Source organism: Phyllostomus discolor, chromosome 6 (genome assembly GCF_004126475.2).
Source record: "Phyllostomus discolor isolate MPI-MPIP mPhyDis1 chromosome 6, mPhyDis1.pri.v3, whole genome shotgun sequence".
Taxonomy (NCBI): domain Eukaryota; kingdom Metazoa; phylum Chordata; class Mammalia; order Chiroptera; family Phyllostomidae; genus Phyllostomus; species Phyllostomus discolor.
The window spans coordinates 136,900,105-136,927,650 of NC_040908.2; the positions used below are offsets into that span (position 1 = coordinate 136,900,105).

At 49.9% G+C, this 27,546-nt stretch overlaps 1 protein-coding gene across 5 annotated transcripts in view; it reads left to right on the plus strand.

Moving 5' to 3' along the window:
• The first annotated feature begins 2,218 nt into the window (after positions 1-2,218).
• Positions 2,219-27,546, plus strand: part of NAV2 (neuron navigator 2) — a 365,536-nt gene continuing 340,208 nt past the window's right edge. For 4 of the 5 annotated variants that reach the window (XM_036029138.1, XM_036029139.1, XM_028515604.2 and 1 more), the window contains exon 1: positions 2,220-3,305. In XM_036029138.1, coding sequence (XP_035885031.1) covers positions 3,048-3,305 — 258 coding nt within the window. In that variant the 5' untranslated portion in view covers positions 2,220-3,047. Of the gene's footprint in view, positions 3,306-27,546 lie in introns of all 5 variants that reach the window. The other variant, XM_028515602.2, reaches the window with a different exon arrangement.

Genomic DNA, 27,546 nt, shown 5'->3' on the forward strand with positions numbered 1-27,546 from the left:
ATGCTTTGGTTCACAGCCCACACTCAATCCACTGAACTATGCCAGCCAGGGTGCATGCTATTTTCATTGGGCTGGATGAGGCTCTCAAGCGTCAGAATGCATCAGAACCCCTGGGTTAGATAGTGGTTAAACCTAGATTGCCAGGCCCACCTCCAGAGCTTTCTGGTTCAGTAGGTCTGGGGTAGGTTTTTTTTTAAAACCATTATTTTTATTTTTTCAAGTACAGTTGATATTCAGTATAATTTTGTATTAGCTTCAGGTGTAGGCATAGTGGGGGAGGCTTTTCAAGCAAGTTTCCTAGTGCTGCAGCTGGTCCCGGGACCATACTTTGAGAACCACTGCATTAGGGCCATGGAGATACTTCAGAATATCTCCATGACCTTTAGAGACAAGAATTACAGTACCATTTCATAACTCTTTGTACATCTGTCAAAACCAGAATTCTGGGTAGGAGAGTTCTAAGGTTTAAGGCAGCATAATATTTGTTGTGACTTTATGTACCTGAATCTAAATGGCTCTTCTCCTGGAGGATTGCTGCTGGTAGCGATCACTCATTCATTTGAAAATCTGGGCATCTCTTCTATCCACAGTGTTATACTTGACACTGAAAGAATCTAATAAATGTTTAAATGCAGTTACAGACTCTATCTCTCAGAAGAAAATAAACACATGAAACCATCAATAACCAGGTGGCACTGGATGGCAAGGGGAAGAGTGCTAGGTAAGTGGCACAGACCACACGTGATTTAATTTCAGAGAAAGGGAGGATGCCTCATATTATATACAACACTGTGTGCATTTTAGCCCAGCTAGAGTAGAAAGTTGCTACAGAATATAGAAAGGAGGGTGGATAAGATGGGAGAGGGAACAGACCAGGGTAAGAAAGCACCTTATTTCTTAGTGCTGTTTTAAGAGGTTGTTTTAAAATGGAAGTTTCCTCTGGTCTGGATAATGAAAAATCAATGCTATCGGTGTTGTGAATCAGTCTATAGGGTGGGTATATGGAGAATACCTGCATCCCAGAGACAGAGAAGACAAACAACATATAGGCAAAGATGACTGGGGGAGGGCAGTAGCTGTAACTAATAAGGATAACAGTACTGAACTTCTATTGGCCCCTTACACGGCCGATACTTGTGCCAAACTACCGTCATGCACTATCTCATTTAATCCAAACAACAACACATTACAGAAATGTAGTCAAATCTCTCTACTGCAAGGGAAAACCAAAGCTTTCTAAGGATGCACGTAAGATTAAAGAACTTGCCCAATTTAAATCCAAGCAGTTTTATAGGGTGGGAGCTCCTCATCCGTGAACTGAGAGGGTTCTGGCCTGCCTGGATTATCCCTTTCAATTCTCATATCCTTTGAGTCAGCAAGGAACTCAAACTGCAACTGAGAGGAGGGATGAAATCCTCCGGGGAATTCAAGTCGAGGAACCTGTGGGGCCAGTGTGTCCGAGGCACTGTCGGGGAGGGGCTCCTACATGAAATGCAGCAAGGTTTAGCCTAAGCCAGCCAGGGTCATGGAGCCTCTCCTGGCTTCCTCGGGACACTTCTAATTACAGAGTTTGTGGTAGATTGCAAGGAGGAGCTGTTTCAGGGCGGGAAGCTTCCTTGGGTATTGTATTTGCCCATAAATACTTCAAATAGTTAAGTGAAATGTGCAGCCTTTGAAAACCGAAGAGGAAGCTGTTGGGAGGCCCCCCGGGCTGCCTGGCAGAGCAGGCAGAAAAGAAGAGAAATGGCTGGCTTGTCATTTACGCGGGAGACGAGGAACAGCCCTGCCCAGGCCAGATGGGGGGCCACGGGGCCTCGGGCGCGGCTCCGGAAGACTTAAACCGTTAAGGTGACCAGAATAATTTCAAAAAGGAAACAAAACTTCCCCCGAGCCGTGCCTGCGGGGCCCGGAGGCGGGCGTTTGCGTTCGAAAGGGCATTTTTTAAAAGAAGTTTTCAGGGAGCGGGGGTGTCGGCCCGCGGGGAAGCGCGCCGCGGGAACAGTGCCGCAGAGAGGCCACCAGCCCGCTTTGTACTTGCTGCCAAGCGCGGCCCCAGAGTTTCGGCTGCAGCCTAGGAGTTGATGACACGCCCCCTCGCTGTGTGATCCTCGGCCGCTGATAGGTGCGCCGCGGACCAATGGGCGCTCTGGGGCGGTCCCGGCTGTCAGCGCGCGCCGCAGCCTCGCCGGCCGCAGCCTGTCTTCCCCTGCACTGAGCCCCGCAGCCAGCGCAGCCTTCCCGGGGTGTGCGGCGGCCGCTCTCGAGCGCAGCCCTGCCCAGCCGCGCGTCCGGGTGTCCGCGCCCCACAGCCACAGCCTTGCTGCGCTATAGCGCACGGAGCATGTGCAGACCCGCAGGCGTTAAGGTGCTATCTGTCCGGGGGGCTTCTGGGCAGTGGTGACTGTCACGCCTAGAGAGACCTTTCGGGGGCTCTCGCCGCGCCTCTGCGTCGTGGGTGACACTGCGGTGCTCACGCTCAGGACATCAGCTGCCTCTCGGTGGTCTTGAGACGTCTTGAGCTCCGTGCGCTCTCCCTCTTCTTCCTTCACTGTTCTCTCCTTCTCTTCCTCCGCAGCTAGCTCCTTCCCTCGCCCGCTCACATCCGCAGGCTCCAGGAGCAGGAGGCTTGGGTCCCCTCCGCCTTTTTTCCAAAGGGGCCTCCTCGCTTCGGAGATGCAGTGAAGAGTTAATATGGGCTTGCAAGCCTCAGGTTCCCAGGAAGAGAATCGCAAGAGGCAACAGCCCCTGAGCTCCCAGAGCCCCTGAATTGGCCGCCCAGAAGGGGCGTGAGACTCGGCTGCAGCATCCATCCAGGTGGGACCAGTTGAGCACCGCGACTAGTCCTCCGCAGCATTCCAGCATCTCGAAGGCGCGCTCATCGTTTTGCTCCGAACTCCCCGACGCGGGGATTTTTTTCCCCCTCCACTGGTGGTGGGCGCCTCGAGGGCCGAGGCCCGGCGCCTACTCTGCTGCTCGCGCTGCCTTTAGCGGTCGCCTCCGCCGCCGCTGCCAGGGACGTGCTGGGAAAGCCGAAGCCCCGCGAAAAGATGCCGGCCATCCTGGTCGCCTCCAAAATGAAGTCGGGACTGCCCAAACCCGTGCATAGCGCCGCGCCCATCCTGCACGTGCCCCCGGCCCGGGCCGGCCCCCAGCCCTGCTACCTCAAGTTGGGAAGCAAGGTGGAGGTGAGCAAGACCACCTTCCCTAGCCAGATCCCACTGAAATCGCAGGGGCTGCAGGAGCCGGCGGGGGAGGGGCTCCCGCTGCGGAAGACCGGCTCGCTGGAAAACGGGTTCGATACCCAGGTGAGAGGGGCTGAGTGCCGGGACAGCATTCTAGGGGGATTGGTGAATACTTTTTTTAGGGGGTGGCATGGCAGGATGGGGAGAAAGGGCTGCCCTGCGGGCAGAGAAGGGAATCCACTTAGACCGGCAGATTGGGGGATGCTCCAGGAGAGTAGCCTGGCCGGTGGGTGTGGCCCGGGTGGCCTAGGTTTGCCTTAAAGATCCGTTTGAGACCCGGGTGCGGGCATACCTGCGGCTTCCTTTGGGGGCATGGCTGGGTGTTTTTTTGTTTTGTTTTGTTTTTAACTGTCAGTGCTGGAAATGTCAAATCCTGCATGTTGAGGGCTTGGCCCTCCAAAAGCTGTATCGACTGTCTGTCTGTCTGTCTGTCTGTCGGTTCTACAGAGATTTTATCCCTGACAAGGAATGCTCAGAGGCCTTGTTGGGCTCGATGCCCCTGTGGCTGCAATATCCAGGAAAAGGAGTCTAGGGGTGGCAGTGAACCTGCTCCCTCATCTTGAAGATGACCTGCCCTTGCTCCATCCCTTGGACTAACAGGATTGCGGGCATGGTGCTGGGACTGCAGTAGGAGTGCCCGGTGCACCAGCTGAAGCAGCCAGCTGGAGACTCCTAGCGTCTTGGCTGGCTGTTGCGGTGGGGGTGGGGGTGGCTGCTCAGAATGGCGGCCCGAAGCTAAGCCCCTCCTTCCTGGATAGTAGATCCTGCTGCGGGTAGCCGGTAGCTCTGTGGCCCGGGTGACTGGGTGTGGGGGTGAGGGGTGGCTTGAAGAGAAGTAGTGACTTCTACCTTTCCAGTCAGAGCTCACATCACCCAATTCGGCTGGGTGGCAGCCTCTGGCCATTCAATCTCTTTTAAGGAAATCAGCAAGGACCAATCAGGTTCTCTTGGCCTGCTGCCCTCCCTGCTGTTTTTCTTCCCTCTTGTGGTAGGAGGGAGCAGGGGCACGTCGTATTTTCTTGGCAGTCAGTCATCAGGGACTTTTGGGGACAGGCTGACTTGACGGATGTGACTGTCCTGGTCAGGAGAGATGAGGGACGGGAAGGCAGAGGGGGAGGTAGTTTGAAGCTGGTGTCAGGGAAGTGGCAACAGACCAGCTGACCTTTTTGGCACTTACTTTCCTACTGACACTGTCTCCACCTTCTCCTGGAGTTTTCTCTGATCAGAGGCTAGAACTCAACACATTCCTAGCCTTTCTGATGTAGGAACTGGAGCTGGAAGCTAATTGTAAGCAGACTTTTGGAGCTCTGGGCTGGAGAAGGCCCTCAAAGCAGATTAAGCTCCCACGCCAGGCTGATAAGCATGCCCCTAGCTGCTGCACTTGCTAAATGTTTTTGGAAGCTGACAGGTTTGAGTGATGGCGTGTGGGAGGAAGGCAAGATTTCCCCCAGTGCTCCTGGGGCCTGTCCCGGCTAGGGTTTTTGTGTTCTGCTCTGTTTTTCTGCTGTTGGCCGCAGGATTGGTCCAGTGAGCTCTGATATGGGAATGAACTCAGGGGTACAGTCTTGTCAGTGTTTCCCCTTCATCCTGGGAGGCGGGGCTTACGAGATGTGGTGGGCGGTGTGTGGGAGGCCAGAGCAGTGACTCTGGGCTATGACACACATCCAGGCTGATGAGGAGGGCCTGAGGAATCAGAGGGAAAGTAGATGCTGGGGTTGATTGTTCATACCCAGGCAGCTGCTCTGCCTTTGCCCGTTTGACCCTTTACTTAACACTGTTGGAGGACTTGCACTGGGCAGGCTCTGGAAAGGTGATTCATCACCTCCTCCCTGAAAAAATGTCCTGCTGCTGCTCACAGAGGGTCTGGCACGGTCCTGTTCCCTCAAGGCTTTGCTTCCCTCCCTCACCCTTGGTGCACATTTCCCAGGATGCCCCATTCCACGTTGCCTTGCCCTCAGTGCACTGACCCTGAGCATGGTTTAGATGGACTGCTAAGGAAATTGACCACTCCCCAATAGGCTATCCTGGTTTTTACCAGTCTGACCTTTACTTATGTGTCTGGGCTTTCTTGGGGCTCTTCTCTGTGGCACGTGGCAGATCCTTGTTCCCAGTGCCCCACCCTGGTATCAAAGTGACCTTGATAAAAGGGATTTTCCCTTCTTTGGATCAGGCTACAGTCTTCCGGACACTGTGCCTGTTCACCAGGAGGGAAAGCCTCTCCATTATGGCTTGAGGACTGTATCTGGCTTGACATCTATAGTCCCTGATCCAAAACATAGTATTTATTGCTAGGACATACTTAGAGAATGATGAGCTAAATGGCAAACGATGTCTTTGGGCCTCTGATTCTCCTTTTATTTAGGGGCTTTGGGACAGAAAGCTGAGTTGTGCAGTGGTCAATAGCACAGGTGTTTTTTTTTTAAGATTTTATGCATTTATTTTTTTTAGAGAGAGGGGAAGGGAGGGATGAGAGAGAGAAAACATCAATCAGTTGCCTCTCGTATGCACCCTGACAAGAGACCAAACCCGAAATCCAGGCATTGCCCTGACTGGGAATTGAACCAGTGACCTTTTGCTTTGCGGGACAACACCCAACCAAGTGAGCCACACCGGTTGGGGCAATAGCACAGGTTTTAAAGTCAGGTTGATATCCATGATGTCCTGTCTTTGCCATGGAATAATAACTGGATGACTGGGTCAGTTAACCTCTCTGGGCCTCAGTGTTCCCATCTTTAAAAATGGACATAAACAACCACACAAATAGGGTGGATTAAGAGGGAAAAAGTATGTGAAGTGTTTAATCCAGTGTTTGGCAAACAAGGAACACAATAAAATTAGCTATTTATATTGCTAAGCAAGAGATAGGACATGCTATCTAGATCTAATGGCCTGGAAGTAAGAAAAGGCAAAGCTTCTTCTCTCAAGCCCTTGAGGAGGTGTCCACTGGTTCACAAGGATTTTCAGAGCATCAATCACCTGCCTAGTACAACTGGCACAGTGGGAAGATGAGGGAAGGGCAGAACCATTTGTTGAGGGTCTGATGTGCCAGGCTCTTTACATGTAATCTCATTTCATCCTCACAGTAACACTTAAAGCAGATATGGCATTTTCTATAACAATAATAATGTGATAATGGCAAATCATTACACAATACTTCCTATGTGTCAGGAATTGTGCTAAAGATACTATATAAAATGCCTCTTGATTCTTATGATAATCCAGTGGAAAAAGTGTTGTTACTGTCATTTTACTCAGAGAAAACTGAGGCAAAGACAGGGTTAGTGGCCTTGTGAGTAACAAAAGCAGAATTAGGACTTGGACAGGCTGACTGTGGACTCTGTGCCCTTAACCACGATGCTACCCACAGGTAACCATAGAGACTTCCTGATTTCTTTCAGGCTGTAATTTATAAGACCACTGCTCTAACCGCTGAGCTAGAAGAGTAAGTGAGACAGAGTGAAGTGGAGTCACTAGCTTTAAGTCATCCTGCTCCAGTATGGCGGAGCAGGGATTCTAGCTCAGGTTGTTCTGGCTTCAAGGCTGGTGGTCTTCCCCCTCTTTGTAGCTGCCTTCTTCAGCGTGTGCTGGCAGACGAACAGGGTAAATAAAACATGGCTGGCCCTTCGGGATTTTATAGTCTGGTTGGGAGGCATGACTGACGTACCAAGGGCAATAGGGCAAAACAGAGACAGGGCTAAGAGGTATGCTGGTAGTTCAAGGGAAGAGAAGGGCCGTGATGGTTGGAGAAGTCCAGAGGGCTTTGTGGAGGAGGCAGGAGGTGGCTGGGTTTCAGAAACAGGCACAAGTGCCTGGGTGGGGAGGAGAGGCAGTGAGATGGCAAGACAGGGAAAGATGAAGAGCAGGGCTGTGCAGTGGTGCAGAGCAGGACTTGATGTCATCACAGGGAAGCCTCATCTTCACGCAATAGGCAATGGCTCTGTTTCTAGTATCTTTCTTTTAAAAGGTGACGAGAAAAAGAACAAAGTCTTCTCACAGTTGAAGGATTGGATTTGCATGCTGGCTTCTTAGTGGACAGTAATTCTGAGCATGCAGGGTGGTGATGAGAAGCTGGGGAGACAGTGTCCATAAAAGCCTGGTTCATAACAGACCCTTGGAAAATGACAGTGATGATTATTATTAGCTTGGGGTCCAGAATATTCAATGTGGTAGTTATAGGCAAAAGGAGGCCATTTTCACAGCTCCTTTTATTATGCAGCAAATTCTCTTCAGCCAGCGACAGCCCATTTCCCCAAGCCCGCTCTCCTCCATCAAGTGTGAAAAGACCTAACGTAGCCAGCAAGCCAGAAAATAGCTCTGAGGTGCAGCCCCACTGTCGACCCCAAGCCCCTCACCTTGACTCCTCCCACAAACCTATAGCTGGGGATCATCCCCGCAGTGGGGGGAACTGTGTTCTGCAGCAGCACACCCTCCCAGATGCCCTTCCTGGTGCTGGGATACCTGGCCCCTCCCCCAAGAATGAACATTTATAGCATCTGCTCCATCAACGTGGTGTATAAATTATGACCATGTGCAAAGACTTGTTTTAGAGATAGGCTCTGTGTTAGTTCAGAAACCCTGCCCGGCCAGCCTTCAGATAAGGAATGCTCATGAGCTATTTGAGGAGAGGTTGGCCTATTTTTAAGAAGCAGTTGCAAGGAAAAAAAATTATATATAATACTTTGATATTTCCTGTTTTTAGGAGCCTGGTGCTCAACTTGCAACTCATTTCTTTAAAAAAAAAGTAATTAGAAGTGATTGAAATCCTCTGTGGGTGTTTTAGATGTTTAAAAAGAAAATGCAGGCAAGGCCCCTGGGAAGAGCGCTTGGCTCCAAGCTTACAACCTGTTGCAACTTTACCCCATTGTGTTTTGATTAGAATCTGTGCTCCATCATCAAAGTTGATTATGGATTTGATTAGTGCATTTTTTTGCTATTGTGTTATTCCCTTTCTTCTCTTTCTCAGTTCTTGGAGGGGAATGTGTAGCATGGTTATCTGCCAACATGCAAGAATGTTTATAGTTCACATATTATAGCTTATTTCATGGGTTAATTTTCTGAAGACACTTTAGGGGTGGGACTGGTGGCATATTTAGTGTATCATTATGTGTGTATATATATGTATATAAATACATCTACTTCTGGATATGTATATATACACATATATACACACATGTATACAAATATATACACATGGAACAGCTTAAAGTAATGAGCACATGTAAGCACACACACATCAAAGGCCAGGCTGGAGGAATTATAGCCCAATTTCCAACTTTCAGAGGAGCTAGATCTGCTTCCCACTTTTCACACTCTTTTCCTCTGCGACCAAGATAGAAGCACCAAATATTGGTATTTCGTTTTATTTACTTATAAGACATAAGAGATGTAGCCTCAAGAGAGCTGTGTTAATTAGGCTGTGGTGAAGCTCCTGAAGCTGGTTTGACAAAGCCAAACCACCCAGTGAGATTCTGGCTTAAGGTCAGAGATTTCTGTTTCTTAGAGTCAGGTTCAGCAGCGGGGAAGGCGACCTTCGTGGAGCATCTGCTGTGTGCCGAGTAGTCTGCGCGCGTGTGTGGATGTGTAATTTAATTTGAGACGCAAGAAACTGGGTAAAATGTGAAGCAGTGTGGATTTTATATGAGAAAGCTGAGCTTTGGGCAAGATATTTAACAACTAAATGTCAGTGTCTTCATCTATGAAGAAGAAATGTGGATGCTCATAGGTTGGCTATGAGGATTCAGGGAGATAATACAAGTAGGTGTGTGAGCACCCTGCCTGGCGTGTCATAAGCAAGGAATAGGTATTGCCTATTTTTATCATCCAAAGCCAGAGCCAAGTTTGGAAACCAGATTTGCCTCATTCCAAGCTCATGTTCTTCCCACTCTACCTCTCTGTCTCCCAAGTGCATGGTTGATGGCATAGAAGGACAGATGGCTTGCACCGTGAAAGCAGAGAACATGGCAGGGCTTTGGTTAGATGAATGGGAAACAAGAGTAAATTAAGAACAACCTCCTCTAAATGAGTCATATCCAGAGTTGTGAAATGAAACCTCTACGTCTTGGTCCCAGACATGCCGTCTTGACAGCACTACCCACACCGAGGGATCTGCTGCAAGCCAAACACTTGGGAAGGCTCTCTTGTACACCCAGTCTGAGCTGGCACTGGCACGGCAGAAGTGATCACACTGACGGCCCGGCCCAAGACAAAGAATGAAACAGTCCTGCTGATTGGACTTTTGAATGGCTCCTTATTGTTCTGAGGACAGAAGGAAATCCCTCTTTTCTCATGCCCCGTCTGATTGTGATGGGAGACAGACCTTGTGACCAGTTTGGTCATTAGGTGCCCCCAAGGCATGGCCAGCTGCCCAAAGGTTTTACCGATAGCCACAGGGTCAGTTTCAATGGTGACGCTGTCTCTTCTTCTTCAATGGCAACTTGGTCACATTGTTCAAGGAGATGGACAATGTGTTCCTAGACTGTCTTGGGCAGAATGGGCCATGTGATTTTGGGAACAAAACTGGGTCAGGCTTTATGCTTCAGTCCACATAGGACAATAGAGAGCCACACAAAGGTTTTTGCAGGAACCCTAGCCTCCCACACAGAACCTGAAGAATGACTCACGACGTAGTGCTTCCTTTCCCAAGGAAAACAGACCCTTTCTTGTGTTTTGCAAACAATGGCCCCACAGCGTCCAAATATTTTGTCTCTCCTCCCAATCAAAACCTTAATACCTTCAGTGAATTTTCAGTTCCAACTCTGCCCTCCTGTGTTTTTTTGAGGATTTTATTTTATTTTTCTAGAGAGAGGGGAAGGGAAGAAGAAAGAGAGAGAGGGAAACATCTATGGGAAAGAGAAACATCAGTTGGTTGCCTCTCATACACACCTCTCATGCTGGGGACCAAACCTGCAACCCAGGCCTATGCCCTGACCGGGAATTGAACCAGTGACCTTTCCCTTTGTGGGACAATGCCCAACCAAGTGAGCCATACCATTCAGAGCCAACCACTCTGTCTTGGTGGGATAGAAGATAGGGTAGAAATGGGGGCTTGGTCAAAATTATTATGAGCCTATCTTCCAGGGTTCTTTAGGGGCCTTTGAACACAATCAGTTATTCATGGCAGTGTGACACAAAAATAATTAAAATAATGGTCACTGACGCAGATTGAACGTAGCCTCTGTACCAGGATAACGGATAGCAAGAGACATGTATCATTTCATTTAATCCTCACAACATCCTATGAGGGAGATGCTGCTTCTTCAGTAGAAATATGACTGGCAGCTCTGGAAGTCAGCAACTGTGGTTCTAATCATTTCTTTTGACACTTTGCTGCATAACCTTCAAAAGTCACATTGTCTTTTGAGCTTCTGTGACCTCACGCATGAAAGAAGCAGGGCAATACCTACTCTGCTTTTCTTGAAGGGTTATTGTAAAGCTTAATAGAGGCAGTTATTATGAATGAGGTACTGGTGTAAGCAGCTTAAACCCTTTAAGGAAACCACGGCTGAGAGAGGTTAAGCAACTTTTCTACCTAGCACATCTGGTGAAGTGGTGGACCCAGAAATTAAACTCCTAAACCTTGACCAAAAGTCAAGGTTCTTAAATAGCAAGTGTGAAAGCACTTTGAAAAAAATATTTGAAAAGACATTGTTAATACTGACTCAAAGTAAATTGCTGTAAAATTTCAACTGTCTGGCTATTCCTCTCTGCCCCAGAATTCAGAAATATTGAAAGTATTCTTTCAAATATTAAATATTTGCTTATTGTATTGCAATATTGATTATTATTATTGATTATTATTGATTGTAATCAGTAATAATAATAATAATAAAATTTCTTAATAATATCAATTAACCCAATCTGGGATGTGTGAAATTCCAAGTTCTCCAAGACCCCAGGTGTCATGAAGCGTTACCCTGCGTGTGATTGGCAGGGCTGCTTTTGGACAGAGGAAGGGAAAAATGGGGAATCGGATCAAAATCATTTGTTGGCACAAGGAAACAATCAAATAAATTCAGACTGTGGATCATTCTTTAAGACAACAAGTCATCAAAACTGTCGAAGTCATGAAAGACAAAAAGTTTTAAAAGGCAGGTAAAGGACAAGTCCAGAAACAGACAAATCCAAGGAGAGCTCCTTGACCGGAACATGCACGGGGAAAACCATTAATGCCGGAAAGGTCATTTTGTAGACAAGTGCGGATATCCGAATGCAGGTTCTATGAGATGGTATTGCTCCAGCCACCTTAGTGGTACTGGGGTTATATAAGGAAAGGTCCTTTTTCTTGGGAAGTACGTGCTGAAATATTTCCAGGTGAAGTGTCTTGGTGTCAGCAACTAACTCTCAGGTGGTTCAGGAAAGAAAAGAGCGAGTGTGTCTGCAGAGAGAAAGAGAACGCAAGTGTTGTAGAATGTTAACCAGTGAATCTCGGTGAAGATGCATGGACAGTTCTTTCAACTTTTCTGGGTTTGAAGTTTTTCACAATAAAATGTTGGAAAACAAAGCAAAGCCTGACTAATCAGAGTGTACATTAGCAATCCCCCTGGACATCTACAGTGTGCCCATGAGAACATAGCTCCGACAGGAGTGTGTGTGTGTGTGTGTGTGCGCGCATGTGCACTCACACTAAGTAGCCTGGCCGAGCTGGTTTCACTAGGTTTGCGACCGGACTCCTTATCTGCTTTCTGGTGTAGTGTGAGAAGCTTCACTTAGTTCCTTGTTCTCAGAGTGCTTGCTGGCATTTAATGGAAATCAAAGGATCCGGTTTGATTCGGTGATCTCTTGTAAAATTCTAAGGAGTTTACACAAGTGAAAATATAAAAGAAATTTTTAAAAATGAAAAAATATTAAAAATATATTAAGACCTCTTGTTGAGTACTACTAGTCTAGGCACTGGGAAGGTAAGGAGTATGAGTGGAAGCAAGTTCTTTTCTCCACTTTGACCCTCTTCCCCTCCCCCTACTTACATCTGCTAACTTGTCCCTATCCGTTACCCATTCAAGTTGAGGCTTCATGTCACCTCCTCCAGGAAGCCTTCTGCTATGACCATGGTCTGGATGCACTATCTCACTCTCCCACAGCCTGCTCTGTGGTGCCCCCCAGCTTGGACTGTGGATGCTTAGTTGGCCAGACCATGGCTTCCATGAGATCAAGGATGTGTCTCTCCTTATCCCTTCGGGCTCAAGTCCAGCACTTGAGGTAGGACCAACAGTAGGTTCTTAGTTAATATTTGCAGGAGAAAAGAAGGATGGGAGTGGGACGATAAAAGGAAGAATTCAAAAACAGGAGTATGTGGATATCGAGCACCAGCTGTGTTCATAAAGCTGTGGCTGAAACACGGATCCTACAGACCTTCGTGGGATGTGAACCCAGAAGAGATGGTGGGTGGCCAAGCATGGGAACAGGCAGCGTGAACACTGGCTGAGATTAGCAGCAAAGCTCTCCCCTGTTGGGTCTTAGGGGAACTCACCTGCTCCGGCGGGGAGAGGGACAGGGTAGGTTCCTTTACACAGGGTGTTTGCCATGTGCAAACTGTCCGTCTGCTCCAGGGAAGGGAGACTTGTCAGGGTGTGATCACGGCGGTACTGCACCCCGGAAGGCAGGGATAGAACGACATGGGCTTTGGTAGGTGCTCCCAACTTTGGGGGGCTGGGGGGGCACTGAGAAGGGTTCTGTAGGACTTCAGTTGGTTAAGAAAAGGGGAAGGTTTAGAGAGTTCTAGTATGGGGCACACCCTCTACGAATAATGATTACAGCAACTATTTATGTGCCATTTCCGAACTTAATTTTAATTAATACTTACATGAACTTTCTGAGCCAATATTATTGATCCCAATTTGCCAGTAAGGAGAAAATGAGGCATCAGTGAGGCCCAGCCTGAAAGGGGTCATGGAGCGAGTGCAGGGCACACAGCTGTATGCACGGCGGCAGGGTTTGAACCTGAGTGTTCCTGATTCTAAAATCTGTGCTCTTAACCACTGCCTTCTTCTGCCAGTACCTGGAAGAGGCCTGAGTTCCACACAGAGCTGCTGCTTACAACAACCAAGCCTCGCCCTGGTGGGGTAGTGCAGCAGGTTAGAGCGTTCTCGCACTATGCCACGGGCATGGCTTCTAGCCCCAGTCAGGGCACATAGGAGAATATAAGAATTAACGGATGAATGCATAAATAAATGGAACAACAAATTGTTTCTCTCCCTTCCTCTCTCTCACCCTTCCTCTCTCTCTAAAATCAACCAATCCATACATTTTTTAAAAAATGACAATCCAGGCCCCTAACCCTCTCCTCCTTGGAGCCTGCTCGCCCATTTTCCAGGCCTTGGCCTCCTCCCTGTTTCCTTTTGGTCGGCGCCTCCTGGGCCTGTCACGGCCTGTCTCATGGATAGCATGGGGAGCCCAGTGCTTTTGCTCACATTCTCCTGCAATCTGGGCACCATCTCCCTCGCTCGCTGCTGGGGCTGCTGTCCGCCAGGTCACCCCGGTGCTGCCGGGCCGGGTGGGATCCACGTGCCTGACAGCTGGCAGCACCTCCTTCCGGTCCCCCTGCCACAGGCTTCTTGGCTGCAGCTCAGCACACAGCCCCCATTTTGTGCTGATTTGCTTTGATTCTTTTCAGTCCTGTGAGTGACGCATGTTTACGTCAAAATGTGTGGGCTGCGGGCGTCCCAGAGCTGTCAGGCCTTCCGGTGTGGTGTGCTGACTTTGGTTGTTAATTGTCTGAGGAAGGAGGAAGGCCAGCCCCAGAGGGAAAAGTACCATTTAGGTGACAAAACCAGATTTAGAATAACCAGGCTTACTTGGGACGTCTACTTAGCGATGGATGCCTCAAAGACTTAGGACAGCTAAGCCAACGTAGAGCTGGGAGGCCATCTGCTCCCACAATTCCTTGTGCAGATGGGAGAGCCGTGGCCCAGAGAGCGGGGGATGACTTGCTTACCATCACCCAGCTCCAGGGGCAGAGGAAAAACCGGAGCCCAGGCCTCCAGACTCCTGGCCCAGTGTTCGTCCCACCTCACTCATGGCAATCAGATGTTCTGCTCTGAAGGACCTGATGGTTGAAAGAATCGGAAACAGCTCTGAGCTATGTTCTTTTCCCCTCCCTTCTGCCAAGTACTTAAGTGTTCTTAATTCCTTCCTACTAGAAAGCTTTTGCATTTGGCTTAATGGATCAGAAAAGTCAGAACCTCTTTGTGGCTGGTATCATTGTGGCAACAGATCACCATTGAATACGTCCTATGGACCAGAAACTTCACATATACATCTCATTTAAGCCTCAAAACGATGTGATAAGTCTGGTGGCATTCCACCCATTTTACATAGGAGGCCCCAAGAAGGTCAGACACTTGATCAAGATTGTGTGGTCAGTATTAAAACTCTTCAATTTCATGTTTATGTTCTTTCTGGCAGGCCTCTTAGGACCCCCATTCCCGACTCCAAGCAGGAAGTCAGACCCACGTTCAGATCCCACCTCCGTATTTATTTCCCTGGTCTCTCACTTCCCCAGGGCTGGTGTGGGGCATGGCACACAGTAGGCCCTCAATCAATAGTTGTTGAACTACAGCTTGGACAGGTCAGCTGTGCCAAGCCTCAGTTTCTCCAGGGAAAGTAGCATTTCATTAGGTCATGTATATTAAAGCAATCAGTATGTATAAAAGTGCCTGGTGGGGGGTAGATACAACCACTGTTACTTACCTAGCGCTAACGATGTGCTGGATACTCTTGTAAGCATTTCACATGCGCTTTCCCATCTTCTGATCACAAAAGCAGTGACTTCTGAGGTAGCTGTGTTTGTCATTGCCTCCACTTCACAGGTAAACCAAGGCACAGAGAGCATAACAACTTGCCCAGGGTCGCCCACTTGCAAGTGGAGGAGCCAGGCCTGACACAGGCGGAGCCCGAAGAACCGGCCTCCTTACCCACCTGCGGTCCTTCCTTGGTACTGCTGCGAATAAACCCAGATCTGGCTGAGGGCGGGGAGGAGAGACACATGCGACTGAGGGCATGGGGGGAAACGTGATTAAGGTTCTTCGGTGTGAGAGGTGCCCAAGCCCAGCTGTGACTTGCCTCCTGAAGCGGCCTGGGCTCTGTTCTTTGAAAGACGCTGCTTCTCTCCTGGGAAAGCACACACTGTTTAGTCCTGAGAAGCACCCTTGACCTGGAGATGGTCACCAGGAATCAGGGACTCCCAGCTGCCTGGTAGACTGGGCGGCTTTCCCTCCAGTCCCTGCTTCTCACTCTTTTGGAATCGTTTCTTCTCTGAGTTACAAAGACCAATATAAATTTGACCTAATCCCTAGAAATGCTTACCTGACTAAAAATATGCCGGCTTCATTATATTTTTGGCCACATTTAGATTTGAAGTACACGAATTGCCCACACTTGTGTATCCGACATGAACTGTTGGGTACATTTTGTAACAGGAAGCTGCTGGTTTTCCATTCCAAAGAACTGGAATTTGGTCAGAAATGTGTTTTTTGCGAAAACCAACTCTTGCCACATTCCACTGCTGTTTTGAAGATCGTCTCGTCACCTGGATTCAGAGGAAGCAGGCCACGGGCAAGGCCAGGCTGGCCGGGCTGCCTTGCTGTATCCTCCAGGTCCGGCGCCTTCCAAGCGACCTCCGCCTGGCTCTCCCCAGGCCGCGCCATCTGCAGTGTGTTGCCTTTGGATTAGTGTGCGGGCAGACAGGGCGCTTATTTTAGAACTGGAAGGAGAGGAGATGTATCAATAAAAAAAGCAGGGAAGGAAAAATCCATTCAGTGGTTTTAAAATATCTCTCCCTTAATAGGGCAGATTATTTTTGTTTCTTAAAAATAACTGGTAGTTTGCTCCTCGAAACAGAGTTGGAAAGAGAGATGCATTAGACTGGAAACAGGAGGGGGCTCTAGAGGTGGCCTATAGGGTTCACACGGGACGGGTCATTTCTCAGGCTTCTGATTGGCAGACTCGGGGCCCAGCACACAGTACATGTTTACTAAATGTGAAGTGAGTAAATGACAGGGACTTGTGCAAGATTTTAGACAGAACCTGGACTAGCATCCAGGTCTGAGTTCAAGTCCAGAGCTCTTACTTATACTACTTCTCCAGATCCTACTAAGGAATTTACAGTGTGTCCCTTACGGTGCTAATGGGTCGAAATGTCATCCCTTTGACACTTTTGATTGTTTCATGGGGCTCCTAGTGCAAAGGTTGGTGAGTGTCTCAGTGCAAAGCGGATGAGGCAGGTTGGCTGGGAAAAGGTGATGATGGTGTGGCTCAGGGAGGGGAACCCTCACCCTGTGAGCAGACTCTGTCTGAGTTCAGGGCTGGCTCTGAGGTGCCCATAGCAGAGTGTGGGGTGGAGGACTGGGTTTGCCAACATGCTCTGGTTCCATTCTATCTTTAGTCCCTCCCTCCCTCCCTCCTTTTTTCTCTTTCTTTCTTGCTCCCTTTTCCTGCCCATTTCCTTCCTCTTGTTTTCCTTTTTCCTGGTCACTTTTTGTGCTTTAAACCCTTGTTAATAGAAGTATGGTCTGTGGACCAGCATCGATGGCCTCACATGGAAGTTTGTTAAGAATGCAGAACCCTGGGCCTAGCACCAGACCTTCTGAATGAGAATTTGCACTTTAACAAGACCCCCTAGAAAAGTCATAGGCAAATTGAAGTTAAGGAAATGGAGGAGCTTTTATGCCCTCATCCCTTTAGAAGTACTTAAGAGAAATCCCCTTCCCACAAAGTACTCAGTCGCTACCTCTGTCTGGAATCATAGACCCCATCGCCTCTAATAGCCCGAGCCTGTGATTGGTCGTGGGGGGCAGGGACAGGGCAACCCTAGAAGACATTGTCATCAAAGACACTTCTAGAATACATGGCCACTCCATTTCTTACACCGTTCTGTCATATTCACCTATGTACTTCGCTTTGGAACTAATGTTTGGTCAGCCTGATGTGGAGTGGGGGGCGCTGTAATCTATCTGGTAAATGCTCCTGGGAGATCTAGTCTATACCCTGGTAGCTCAGGATTAGAGGACCTCAGCTCTCCACTCTGCTGGGGGTGCTCTTGGCTGGTCGAGATGGCATCTTTCAGGAGCTAGAGGCCGTTTCACCCCAGCCTTTCTCACAGACAGCTGTGAAATACTTTCTAGCTCCAACAGCTATTCCCACAGCCAGAACAGAGCCCAGCTCCCATGATTCTCTGCTTTTTTGGAAGCCTCCTTCCATTTCTCCTTGAATTGCAACTGGAAATTGCACGGCATGATTTCGGCACAGGGTTGTAAAGGAGGCAGGATGTGTCCTGCAATATCAAGAGGCGGGGTGTGTTCAAGTGGCGGTGCTGGGCTCTTGATCCCTGCCTAGGGAAGCCCTCTCAGTAGGCAGGTGCTGAGTAAATGCAATCTGTCTGCCTGCTGAGGCATTTCTTTAAATCATGCTGCAGTCAGGTGTTGATTTGGGGAAAGCCCATTGGTAAGAGCTAAGCAGACGAACTAAGCCTCTGAATCAGGCTTTTGGTGAGATGATTGTCTAAGGCTGATGTCAGAGCTTTTCCACCTTGTTCTGTGTAAACGAGGGCTATTTAAAAGCCACTCACATGCTCACCGGTGCCATGGAAACCTCCTGTCCTTGTGGACACCTGTGTCTCAGACCTGGGCCATCCATCACAGAGGGAAGAGGAGGCTTTGGTGGCCTCACTCAGGACTCTGCAGGAGGAAGAAAGGTGGTGAAGGGAGTCCAGAGAGCTTTCTGCCACCTCCCCTGCTCCCTTAGCCTTGTCTCATTTAACCCCATCCAAGCCACCTGGAGGAGGGACCTCCCAGCCTCACTCAAGTTCAGACCTGGCCCTGAGTGGGACAGGAAGGCTGCCCTGTGACTGAAAGATGGTCAGCCTGGTATCAAGAAGTTGTTTGTGTGTAGACACACACCTGCATGCGAACGGACATCTGTGTGAGCACAGGCATGTGTGTGCATGTGTGTGTGTGTCCAGATGCTCCTCGAGAGGCTGTAGAAAATCCATTTTGACCACTGGGAGCACCATAGCCTGTGAGGCAGTGCGGAGGCTGAAATAGCACTGTCCTTGGGGTCAAGAAACATGAGTTCTCTTTCTAGACCCTACTTTCACAATCGGCATGACCTGGGCCCATGTCCAGTGGTTCTTTGCCAGGAGCCTGTGGAGATGTCAAAATAGTATACATGCCCAGACGGCTCCCTTACAGATCCAGGCCTGGGATGAGGCTTTGGCATCTGTATCCTTAGGGCTCTGAGGGTATTCGGGTGCACCCTTGGGTGAGATCTCCTGGAGGAGACCAGCCCCTCTGAGATGTCAGGATAGTGCAAGTGGTCATGGCCACACAGATCAGGGTTGGGAATTAGCTCTGTTCCCTGAAGGTGAGGCCTTGAGCGAGTTGCTAAACTTGCCCCTGCATCTTCATCTGCCCTGGAGGCAGGAGAGGTCCACACGGGGCTGCTCTGTGCATTAAACACCACGATGTGTATGAAGCACATGGAAAGTTCCGGACATTCTGGTGAATTCTCTCTAAGTGTTAGGTCTCAGGTGTGTACATGTGTGCTTGTGTTTGTGTGTGTATTTTCTGCTGTACCCTAATATATGGATAGAAACCCCTCAAGAAATACCAAGGCAGAATGCAGTTGAGAAATGAGATGACAGGGCTCAATTATATTAGTGTAATTTGGCAATAGGGAAACCAATTAATTCATCCTTTCAGATAGTTAACAACAGGAAAGGGAATGTGCAAAGAAAGGTCCTATGGGACCAGAGAGAGATTTCAGGCATGTGTCTCTTCCTCCACGACAGTGGTTTTTAAACTTCATTGTGCATCAGTATTACCTGGGGGGCTTGGTAAATATGCACAGTCATGGGCTCCAGCCTCAGACTCTGATTTTGCAGATCTGGGGGAGGCCAAGAACAGGTGTTTTTTAAATCAATTTTATTTTATTTCCTTTTATTTATCGATTTAAGGGGTTGGTGGGGAGAGAGAGAGAAACACTGGTTTGCTGTTCCACTTACCCGTGTATCCATTGGTTGATTCTTGTGTAGGTGCCCTAACTGGGGATTGAATCTGCAACCTTGGCATGTTGGGATGACGCTCTAACCAAGGGAGCTACACAGCCAGAGCCATGAATGTGTGTTTTTGACAAGTATGACCCAATGAATGTGCAGAAGCTGATCTGTAGCCCCCACTCTCTTTGATGGGTCCATAGGGAAAGACCCACTGGGAGGATTAAGAAGAGAAGGGAGCTGGGTGAGTCGAGGCACACAAGAAAGGGGTCCTCGACGGAGTAAGAGGGACTGAGGTTTGGATGCACACAAGCTCCAGAGAACACTGGGCAGCGTGTTTGGACTTGGTCTGCTGAGCAGATGGCAGAGGGTCGTGGTGGACAGGCAGCCCTGGCCGTCCGTCCTCCCTGCTGCCAGGGGCCAGGGTTGCCACGTAGGGTGGGCGTTGCACCACGGTGTCAGCCACAGGAAAGGGTTAACTGGGATTCCTGGTGAATGGTAATGCAGCCTGGGTGAGTGCTCCTTGGTTCTGTGTTTAAGGCCCATGCTGGCTGCCTTTAACTACCTGACACTGGCCCTAGAGTTCAGCATCCATCTCTCTGCTCATTTATAAATCAGGGCCAAGGAGCAGCCTGGGGCAGGAGGTCTGGGAGAGTAAAGTGGATCTGAGACGCTCGTGACCCCAGAGTGGGGTGGTAGAAAGAGGACCAGAGTTAAGACAAGGAGTTGTGTACTAAAATGCTCCTTATTATGGACTGTATGAGCTGAGAGGGGCCTCAGCCAGAGCCCCAGGTCTGCAAGGGGCCCAGTGTCCCCTTGATAAAGCCCAAACAAAGATATTCCCAAAGCAGTGGGCTCTGGATCTGCTGGTCCCTGGAGAGCACATTTTCCTGGTTCTTTTGTGCATTAGGAAGAACTAGAAATAAGAAGGGGTAGAGGGGAAAGGAGCATTTATTAGTCACCTAAGTTCCTGGCTCCATGCTACATGCTAAGATGATTTATCTCATTCAGCCTCCACCTTAGGAAGTAGATTTTATTAGTTTCATTTTACAGAGGGAGAAAGAGAGGCCCAGGGAGGTGCAGCAACTTGCCCAACCCCACACAGCTAGGACTTGGCAAAGCCTGGCCTTGAACACAGTCTGCCTCTGACGAATCGTCCTGTGTTCCTCAGTGATCCGGGGGAGGCATTGCTGCACAGTCCTCAGGTACAGGCCCCCAGGAAGCCCAGCTGCTTCGTTGGAGTGGGGGTGGGAGAGGGGCACAGTGTGGGCAGAGTGCCCTGGAGTCCCGTGACATGTGGGACATTTCTGTGCCCTCTGTCAACAATCCAGCCTTCAGTCAGTAATGTTGGCCTGGCTGCCAGCTGCTTTCACCACAGCCAGACCCCCCACCCACACAGGCAAAGGCTGTGGCCAAGGGCACCCTGGTGGGGGAGGAGGAAGTGCCCTCCAGCGGGGCCGGTCCCAAAGCCCCTGAATGGCCCCATTGAGGCACCAGGCAGGATGACAATGGGCCTGTTGGGGCCCTTAGTCTGGTCCACTGAGGTGAGAGGGCTGGGGCTGGGCAGGCAGCGCTGGCTCAGAGGCCAGACGCTGACTTCCAGGGCTGGGAGCCAGCGCCTGTGACGTGCTCTGAAATGCCAGCCCTGCTTAATGGGGAGCAGCTGGGGCAGCTCCACCTTCCGCCCCATGCCAGGAAAGCAGCGTGAACCCACTCCCCAGGCCACGGGCCCGCTGGCCGCCTCTTCCCCGCCTGGCACTGCTCTCCTCCTCCTGCTCCTTGGGGGCCTTCCTGCTAGTCAGGGACTCTAGTTGGCCTTTTCCAGTGTCCCCTCGGCCCTCAGGGACATGCTTTTCAGCCCATTTGGAGACATAATCCCCCCAAGCCCCAACAGCTTAGGGTACTTCCAGGTGGGTTTGCCAGATAAAAAGCAAGGGGACCAGTTAAGTTTGAATTTCACGTAAATAATACATAATCTTAAATTATGTTTAAGTATTGACAAATATTAATAAATGATAAAGACAGAACTAAGATATGGGTTTATTTGGTGTATCATGGGACATGGTTAAATTAAAAATTATTGGTTGCTTATCTGAAATTCAAATTTGACTGGGAATCCTCTATTTTTGGTTGCTAAATCTGACGACCCTAGCTGAGGGAGCACACACGTGGGGTCTCTAGGACGTGCAGCTGGGTTCTCCCTGATGCCACCAGGGTGGGGCATTGGGAGTGGGAGGCCTCTTGTGGGCCCACTCTCCCCCTCCTACTTCGCATACATGCAGTTCCTGACATGGAATTTAATGGGGCCTTACTAACGGGCAGTCATTACCCTTTGTTACTCACCCTGCCCCCCTCCAGGAGCTGCATCGTCCTCTCCCAGCTCCCACATGGGAAGGAAAGCTTTGAGGTGCAAGTCCAGTTGGTGGCTTTGTACTGCAGATCACGTTGGGCTGAGCCCCGGTGACTCAATGGTGACTGAACCAGATGTGGTCTCTGCCCCCGAAGGAGCTTATAGGAGACACACAGTCCACAAAAGAGTGACCAGGATTCAGCAAACCATAAACACTGTAGGTGGGTGGGGACTTAGAGGGGGCACCTCACAGCTTCAGGGACAAACACAAAGAGTAGGGGGCTTGAGGTCAGGGGATCCAAGTTGAAATCATGTGTGGTATTACTGAGCTGACTAGCTATGTGGCCCTGGGCAAGTCATTTACCCTCTCTGAGCCTCAGTTTTCCTCATCTATAAAATAGGAACAATATTCCTTGTCTCTAGGGACCAGTGTAAGATTCTCAGTAACATGATGACTGTGAACATGTACTACCCATGTCCCATGGATGGAACGGTGTGCATGTGTTGGGGGGCAGGGTACAGGTTGAAGGAGGAAGTACAGGGCGGCCAGGAATGCCTGGGCCCCATGACTGACTGCTCCACGCCCTTCCATACTGACCCTCAGCAGCCTGCCTCTAGTTACATCTCTGGGCACTGTTGTCAGTCTCTTTTAAGCATGCTCCTTCTATCTCAGGTGAGTAACAGTGATACCAGATGTGCGCATAGCATTTTATTGTTTGCAAAACGTAATGATTAAGAACATGGGCCTGGGATTGCAGCAGGCCTGGGTTCCCCTTCTGTCTCTACCGTGTGACCTCAGGTAAGCACTTAACATCTCGGTGCCTTAGTTTCCTCCTTTGTAAAATGGAACCTCATGGGCATGGTGGAGAGAATGGGAAGAGACCATTCACGTAAAGTGCTTAGCATGAGGCCTGGCACGGAGCAAGCGTGGGCAGCTATTAAAGGGTCTTATCTGAGTTTCATAACAACCTTGTGAATGAATTGGTGGAGTGGTATGTAACCAGCCCAAAGAGGCATAGCCAGAGGGGTGGCAATGGGAGAATGCACCCTTGGCTTCTTAGGAGGTCTTTGGGCACCCAGCCTTCAGGGGACTCTGCTTGGCTGGACATCTCTCTGTGGACTAGTTGCTGTCAGGCTCTCCATGCCCGGTTGTGGTCTGTCCAGATACCTGGGTGTCTTCTGGAGATCTTGGCATGCCTGTCTGTGCCGAGTCCAGCCCTCCCAGCCTCCTGGGAGGCGGGAGAGAGAGCACCCGGAGGAATCTGAGGATTTATGCGCCTCACAGCATCCATTCTTCCTTTGCTGGGCTTGGAGTCTGAGATGTGGGCGTTTTAATGACCTCCTTAAACCTTTTGGTTAATCGATGCCCGCACAGCTATGCAGTTGGCACAGATGCTAGTTTTATTGTCTTGAACACAAAAGCAGCTTTGAAAGAGGGGGCATTTCTGGGGAAAGGCTGGGGCAGGCTCTCGTGGGAGAAGGCAGACTCCAGCTGACCCCTTCCCCCTCCTGCGGGAGCAGGTGGGTTAAACGTCCCCTTTGGGCAGCACTCCGGTTCCTAATGGAGGAGTACCGGACAGGCTGGGAGTGTTGAGGGGAGAGAGGTTGACAGCTAACCTTTCCTGAGCACTTGCCTCAGGCAGCACTGTGATGGGGCTTCCTTCACAGCCTCAGGTTAGTCCCCTGGCCACCCTCTGGGGTTAGGTCTTAACCCCATTTTACAGATGAGCAAAATGAGCTGGAGAGGCTGGCTGATTTAGCCTAGGTCATGTGACCGGTAAACAGGAGCACCAGGTTTTCAGCTCAAGAGCATTCGGCTCCGGAGCCCACGCCTTGCATTGCCCAAGCACCCAGGTCTGTATGTGCGTTAGGGGACACCCGAACAGCGAACGCACGTGCTTACCTTCAGGGTTCCAGCCGAAGACATGGGATGCTCCGCCTACCATGCAGTGGGCATTAAGCCACTGGGCACCATCAGTGCCCAACGTCAGAGCAGAGGACTGAGGCTTCAGGGGGAGACGGGACCAGAACCGGTTTCTGATCTCACCCCTTTCCTTAAAGGGGATAAAGGATTTTGGATACGTGGGAGGAAGGAAGAGGGTTTTTTGATGACAGGCCGAGCCTGTGCAAGGCCTAGTGGTGGGAATGAGCACAGTCACTATGCGGTGGGAGATGACGGTGAGCAGACCCGCTTCAACTGACCGCCTACTGCGGGCGATGTTTAAGGCAGACCAGAGGCTGGAGGCCTGACCAGGGGTCCTTGGTAATCGTGGTGCTACTGTTGATGTTGGCAATGGTGATGATGGCTGTTTATTGAAGGCTTACTATGTGCTGGGTACTAGCCTAAGAATTTTACACGTATTAACTTGTTTAATGATTGCTGCTGTCTTATCAGGAAGGTACTATTAGTAGTAGGCCTATTTTACAGATGAGAAAACCATGGCCCAGAGAGATGATAAGGGATTGGGTGTGGGCTCTGAGGTTGGAGAGGAACATACTGATCTGAGAGCCCCTGGAGGAAGAGTGAGCATAGGACGCGGGGCCCGTGCCCGGTGTCCAGGAGGGGTGGGGAGGCTCTGCGGTGACTGCCGGGTGAGCCAGAACTCAGTCACAGGAGCCCACGTCCCAGTGGTTGTTACTGGCCGGCAAAGGCAAGGTAGTGACTTCCTGAATGCCTGTGTTAAGATGTAAATGCGCTATTGGAAAGGCAGAATACAATAAACCCGTGCCAGACGCAGACACCTGAACTTGAGTGAGGCCATCAGCTTCAGTGCGGGGAGGATGCTTTCAGAGAAGGGACCCTGGATGGGTCAGTTCTGAGAAGGGTCCTTCCATCAGGGTGTGCTGCCTTCAAACGTGACTGCCCCGGGTCCCCTTCTCTTGAACCCCTTCCTCTTCCTTCCCACTCACACTCAGTCTGACACAAAGCAATTCATGCTCAGCATTCATGGTCAACGCTAGGTTAGGTGTTTCTCTTCCAGGGCACACGCTGGCATTTTAACAGACTCTCAGACACGTGGCTGGTGGAGGTGGGGATGTGGGAAATCCCTGGGGGCCGGGCAGAGACAGGAGCGGTTCATGCATCCCACCCCCAAAACAGGTACAGTGAGAGGGCCGGCGTCTCTGCCTGTGTGTCACACCAGCAGTGCCTGGAACCTGGAGGCCTTGGGCCCACACCCCCACTAACGTCAGGAACCACGCACTCTCTCTGCCAGGTCTGCCACAGAGAGCTGGGTGGGTCCCATGAGCCTCCTCTCAGGCTGGGAGGGTGGAATGCAGCCCCTCAGCCCCCCAGCCCCACCTCAGTGGTGCGCATTCATGACAAGCACAGCTGTCCAGATGGCCAGGCCAGAGTAGGGTCTTGGCCTCGTGCTTACTTGCTGTGTAACCTTAGATCTCTCATTTGCAAAATAGGGATAATGATAATACTTTCCTCGTCGTATGGAGAGGAGTCAATCAGAGAAGGCCTCGAACATGCCTCGCCCAGGACTTTGCACATAGTAAGTGCTCACTAAATGGAAGCTGCAGTGGTTGCCCCACCCTGACTCTGAACCCTTCTAGAAGACTTCAGACTTCCTCCCTGTGTGTTGCTACTAAGCCTGGCACCAAGCAGCCCAGTGCCACTGATTACAGGGTGGTGGCGCAATCAGTCTGGGCCCCTATCCGCTCTGCCTGGCTTTCTCCGCCAGGTCCATGGGTGGTACTGGGTGTCAGGGTTGCCTGGGGAATAGCCCTCTCCCCTGGCATCCTAGGCAGGTCCCTTAGAATTCCTTTCCAGACCCATACAGGTTGTTTACAGCAGAGGGAATAATAGTTTTAATCAGTATTTATAGAACACCTACTGTGTGCCAAGTACGGGATCGATTAATCTTCACAACCACTCCATCAATTGAACCCTGTTATCACTCCCGCTTTACAAGGGAGGAAACAGAGGCATAGTAAGGCTGGGTCACTTGCTTGTGCTTGGAATTACACAGCCACATCAGAGGCAGGACTCGAACTCCTAACCTCACTCTGCTGTTCTGAACAAAGGAGGTTGAAGCCATGTCTTCTGCATGTTGCATGAAATTTTAATAACCTGCTGACAGCCCAGAGCTTTGCTGTTTCCCTGAGCACAAGGGACCAGAGCCATCTGTTGGGTGCTTTTTTGAGGGAGCTGGTGTGACTTGTTTCGGGATAAAAAGCAGAGAAATAGCATCACTCTTTTTCCCCCCCGTGGTAAAAATAACCTGCAGGGATGGGAAGAACAAACAGGGTTTGGAAGGCTGACATCGTGGTGAGGAAGGCGCTTCAGTGCTGGCGGCTGCCCACCTGGGTGCCATCTGCTGCCATCTGCCCAATGCGGGGGCAACCTCAACCTCAGCCTGGCCTGCCAGGGCCTGTCTGGCCACTGGCATCGCCCTTCAGAAATAGAGGAGGTTTCCAAAAAGCCTTTGGCTCAGAGCAGTGCAAGGGGCAGAGAGAGGTCCGCGGGCGGTAGTGACAGTTCCAAATGTATCATTGTTCCTCCCCAGGATGCAACAGTGACCAGGTGTCTCCCCCTCTCGGTAGCACCCAGCTCCAGACACACACCGGGCACGGCTTTTGATCATGAAACATATTTTTTAAAAATGGAAGTGGTTGGTGAGGTTGAGATTATGTTAATGTATGCAGTTTCCACTGCTGCTAGAATTAAAAATAGCTTCCTTTTAGGAAAACTGGAGCTACTCACTGTCAGTGTGCCATCTAAGCCACCTCTGGTGGGGCTCCAGGGCTGGTGGGCTGGGCACGGGGCACAATGACGAGGACGTCCTTGGCCGTCCCAGGCTCTGGAGCTTTGCTGAGGCAGAAGGTGAAAAAGACAAGAGCAGTCTTCACAGGCATGTTTAATGGAACGGAACTTGATCTGCGAAACTTCAGTGAGAACTCTTGTCAGTGTTAAAAACCCCGGGGAAAATTCTGGTTCTTCTCAGGAAGTATCTGTTCTTTAGGCTTGGATATCCTGGGGCATGTAGCATCTGTGCTAGGTATGTGCTAAACAAATACACTGATGGATCTGGAGGTTAGTTTCACATTCAATAACTGTCATTTGTTGAACGTCTACTGTGGGCTAAGACTTCTTGAATTTTTCATGTCTTTCTCATAATAAACTTATAAAGAAACTACAATTATGCCCATTTCACAGAAAGGGAAACTGAGGGTCACTATCTAATTGATTTGCTGAGAAGTAATTAGTGGCAGAGCTGGGATTTGGACTAGGTGTCTATTCTCCTAATCTCTTAGCCAGCCTGCCTTCCCCAGCCACCTGGCATGAGGCCACAAAATGCAAGTAATTTGGAAAGATTTGGGCACCTATAAAAAACTATCACAAAGCTCCTAATTCACAGAGCTTAGACTTTACAGGAAGGAGGCATTACAAGGAGGAGGAGAGGGAAAGAGGGTGCAGGAAAGAGGCCCATCTGTTGACTAGATAATCCTAAAGCAGGGTAACATCGCGGAGGTAGTACATGAGGATCGTAAATTTGGGGTCAGAGAGATTGGATTTAAGAGCCATCCTTGCTCCTTCCTAGTTCTATGCTTCTACGCAAGGCCATGTGCTTGGAGCTCAGTTTCCTCATCTGAAAAGTGGGGAGAAGTGTTCCTACCTCCCAGGGTGCTTGAGAGGGTTTAGTGAGATCGCACACGGCGAGAAAGCACTTAACAGGAAGTCGGCAGCACGTACGGTGTCCAGTGAATGGCAGCTATTACTAGTTATTATCTGATTTCTCAGACCGAAGCAGATCCAAGGCGGCTGATTAGTGGACCGCGATAAGTAGGCACTGCGGCAGCCCGATCAATCCCCAACAGTGAAACTGCTGACAACCTGACAGTAGAGAAAGAGGAAGCCAAAACCTCACTCTTATCAGTCCTTAGAGCAAGTACTGATGGTCAGGACGCTTCTCAGGCCATCAGAAAAGGCGAGTTTCTCTTTGTTGTACTCTTCTATTTGG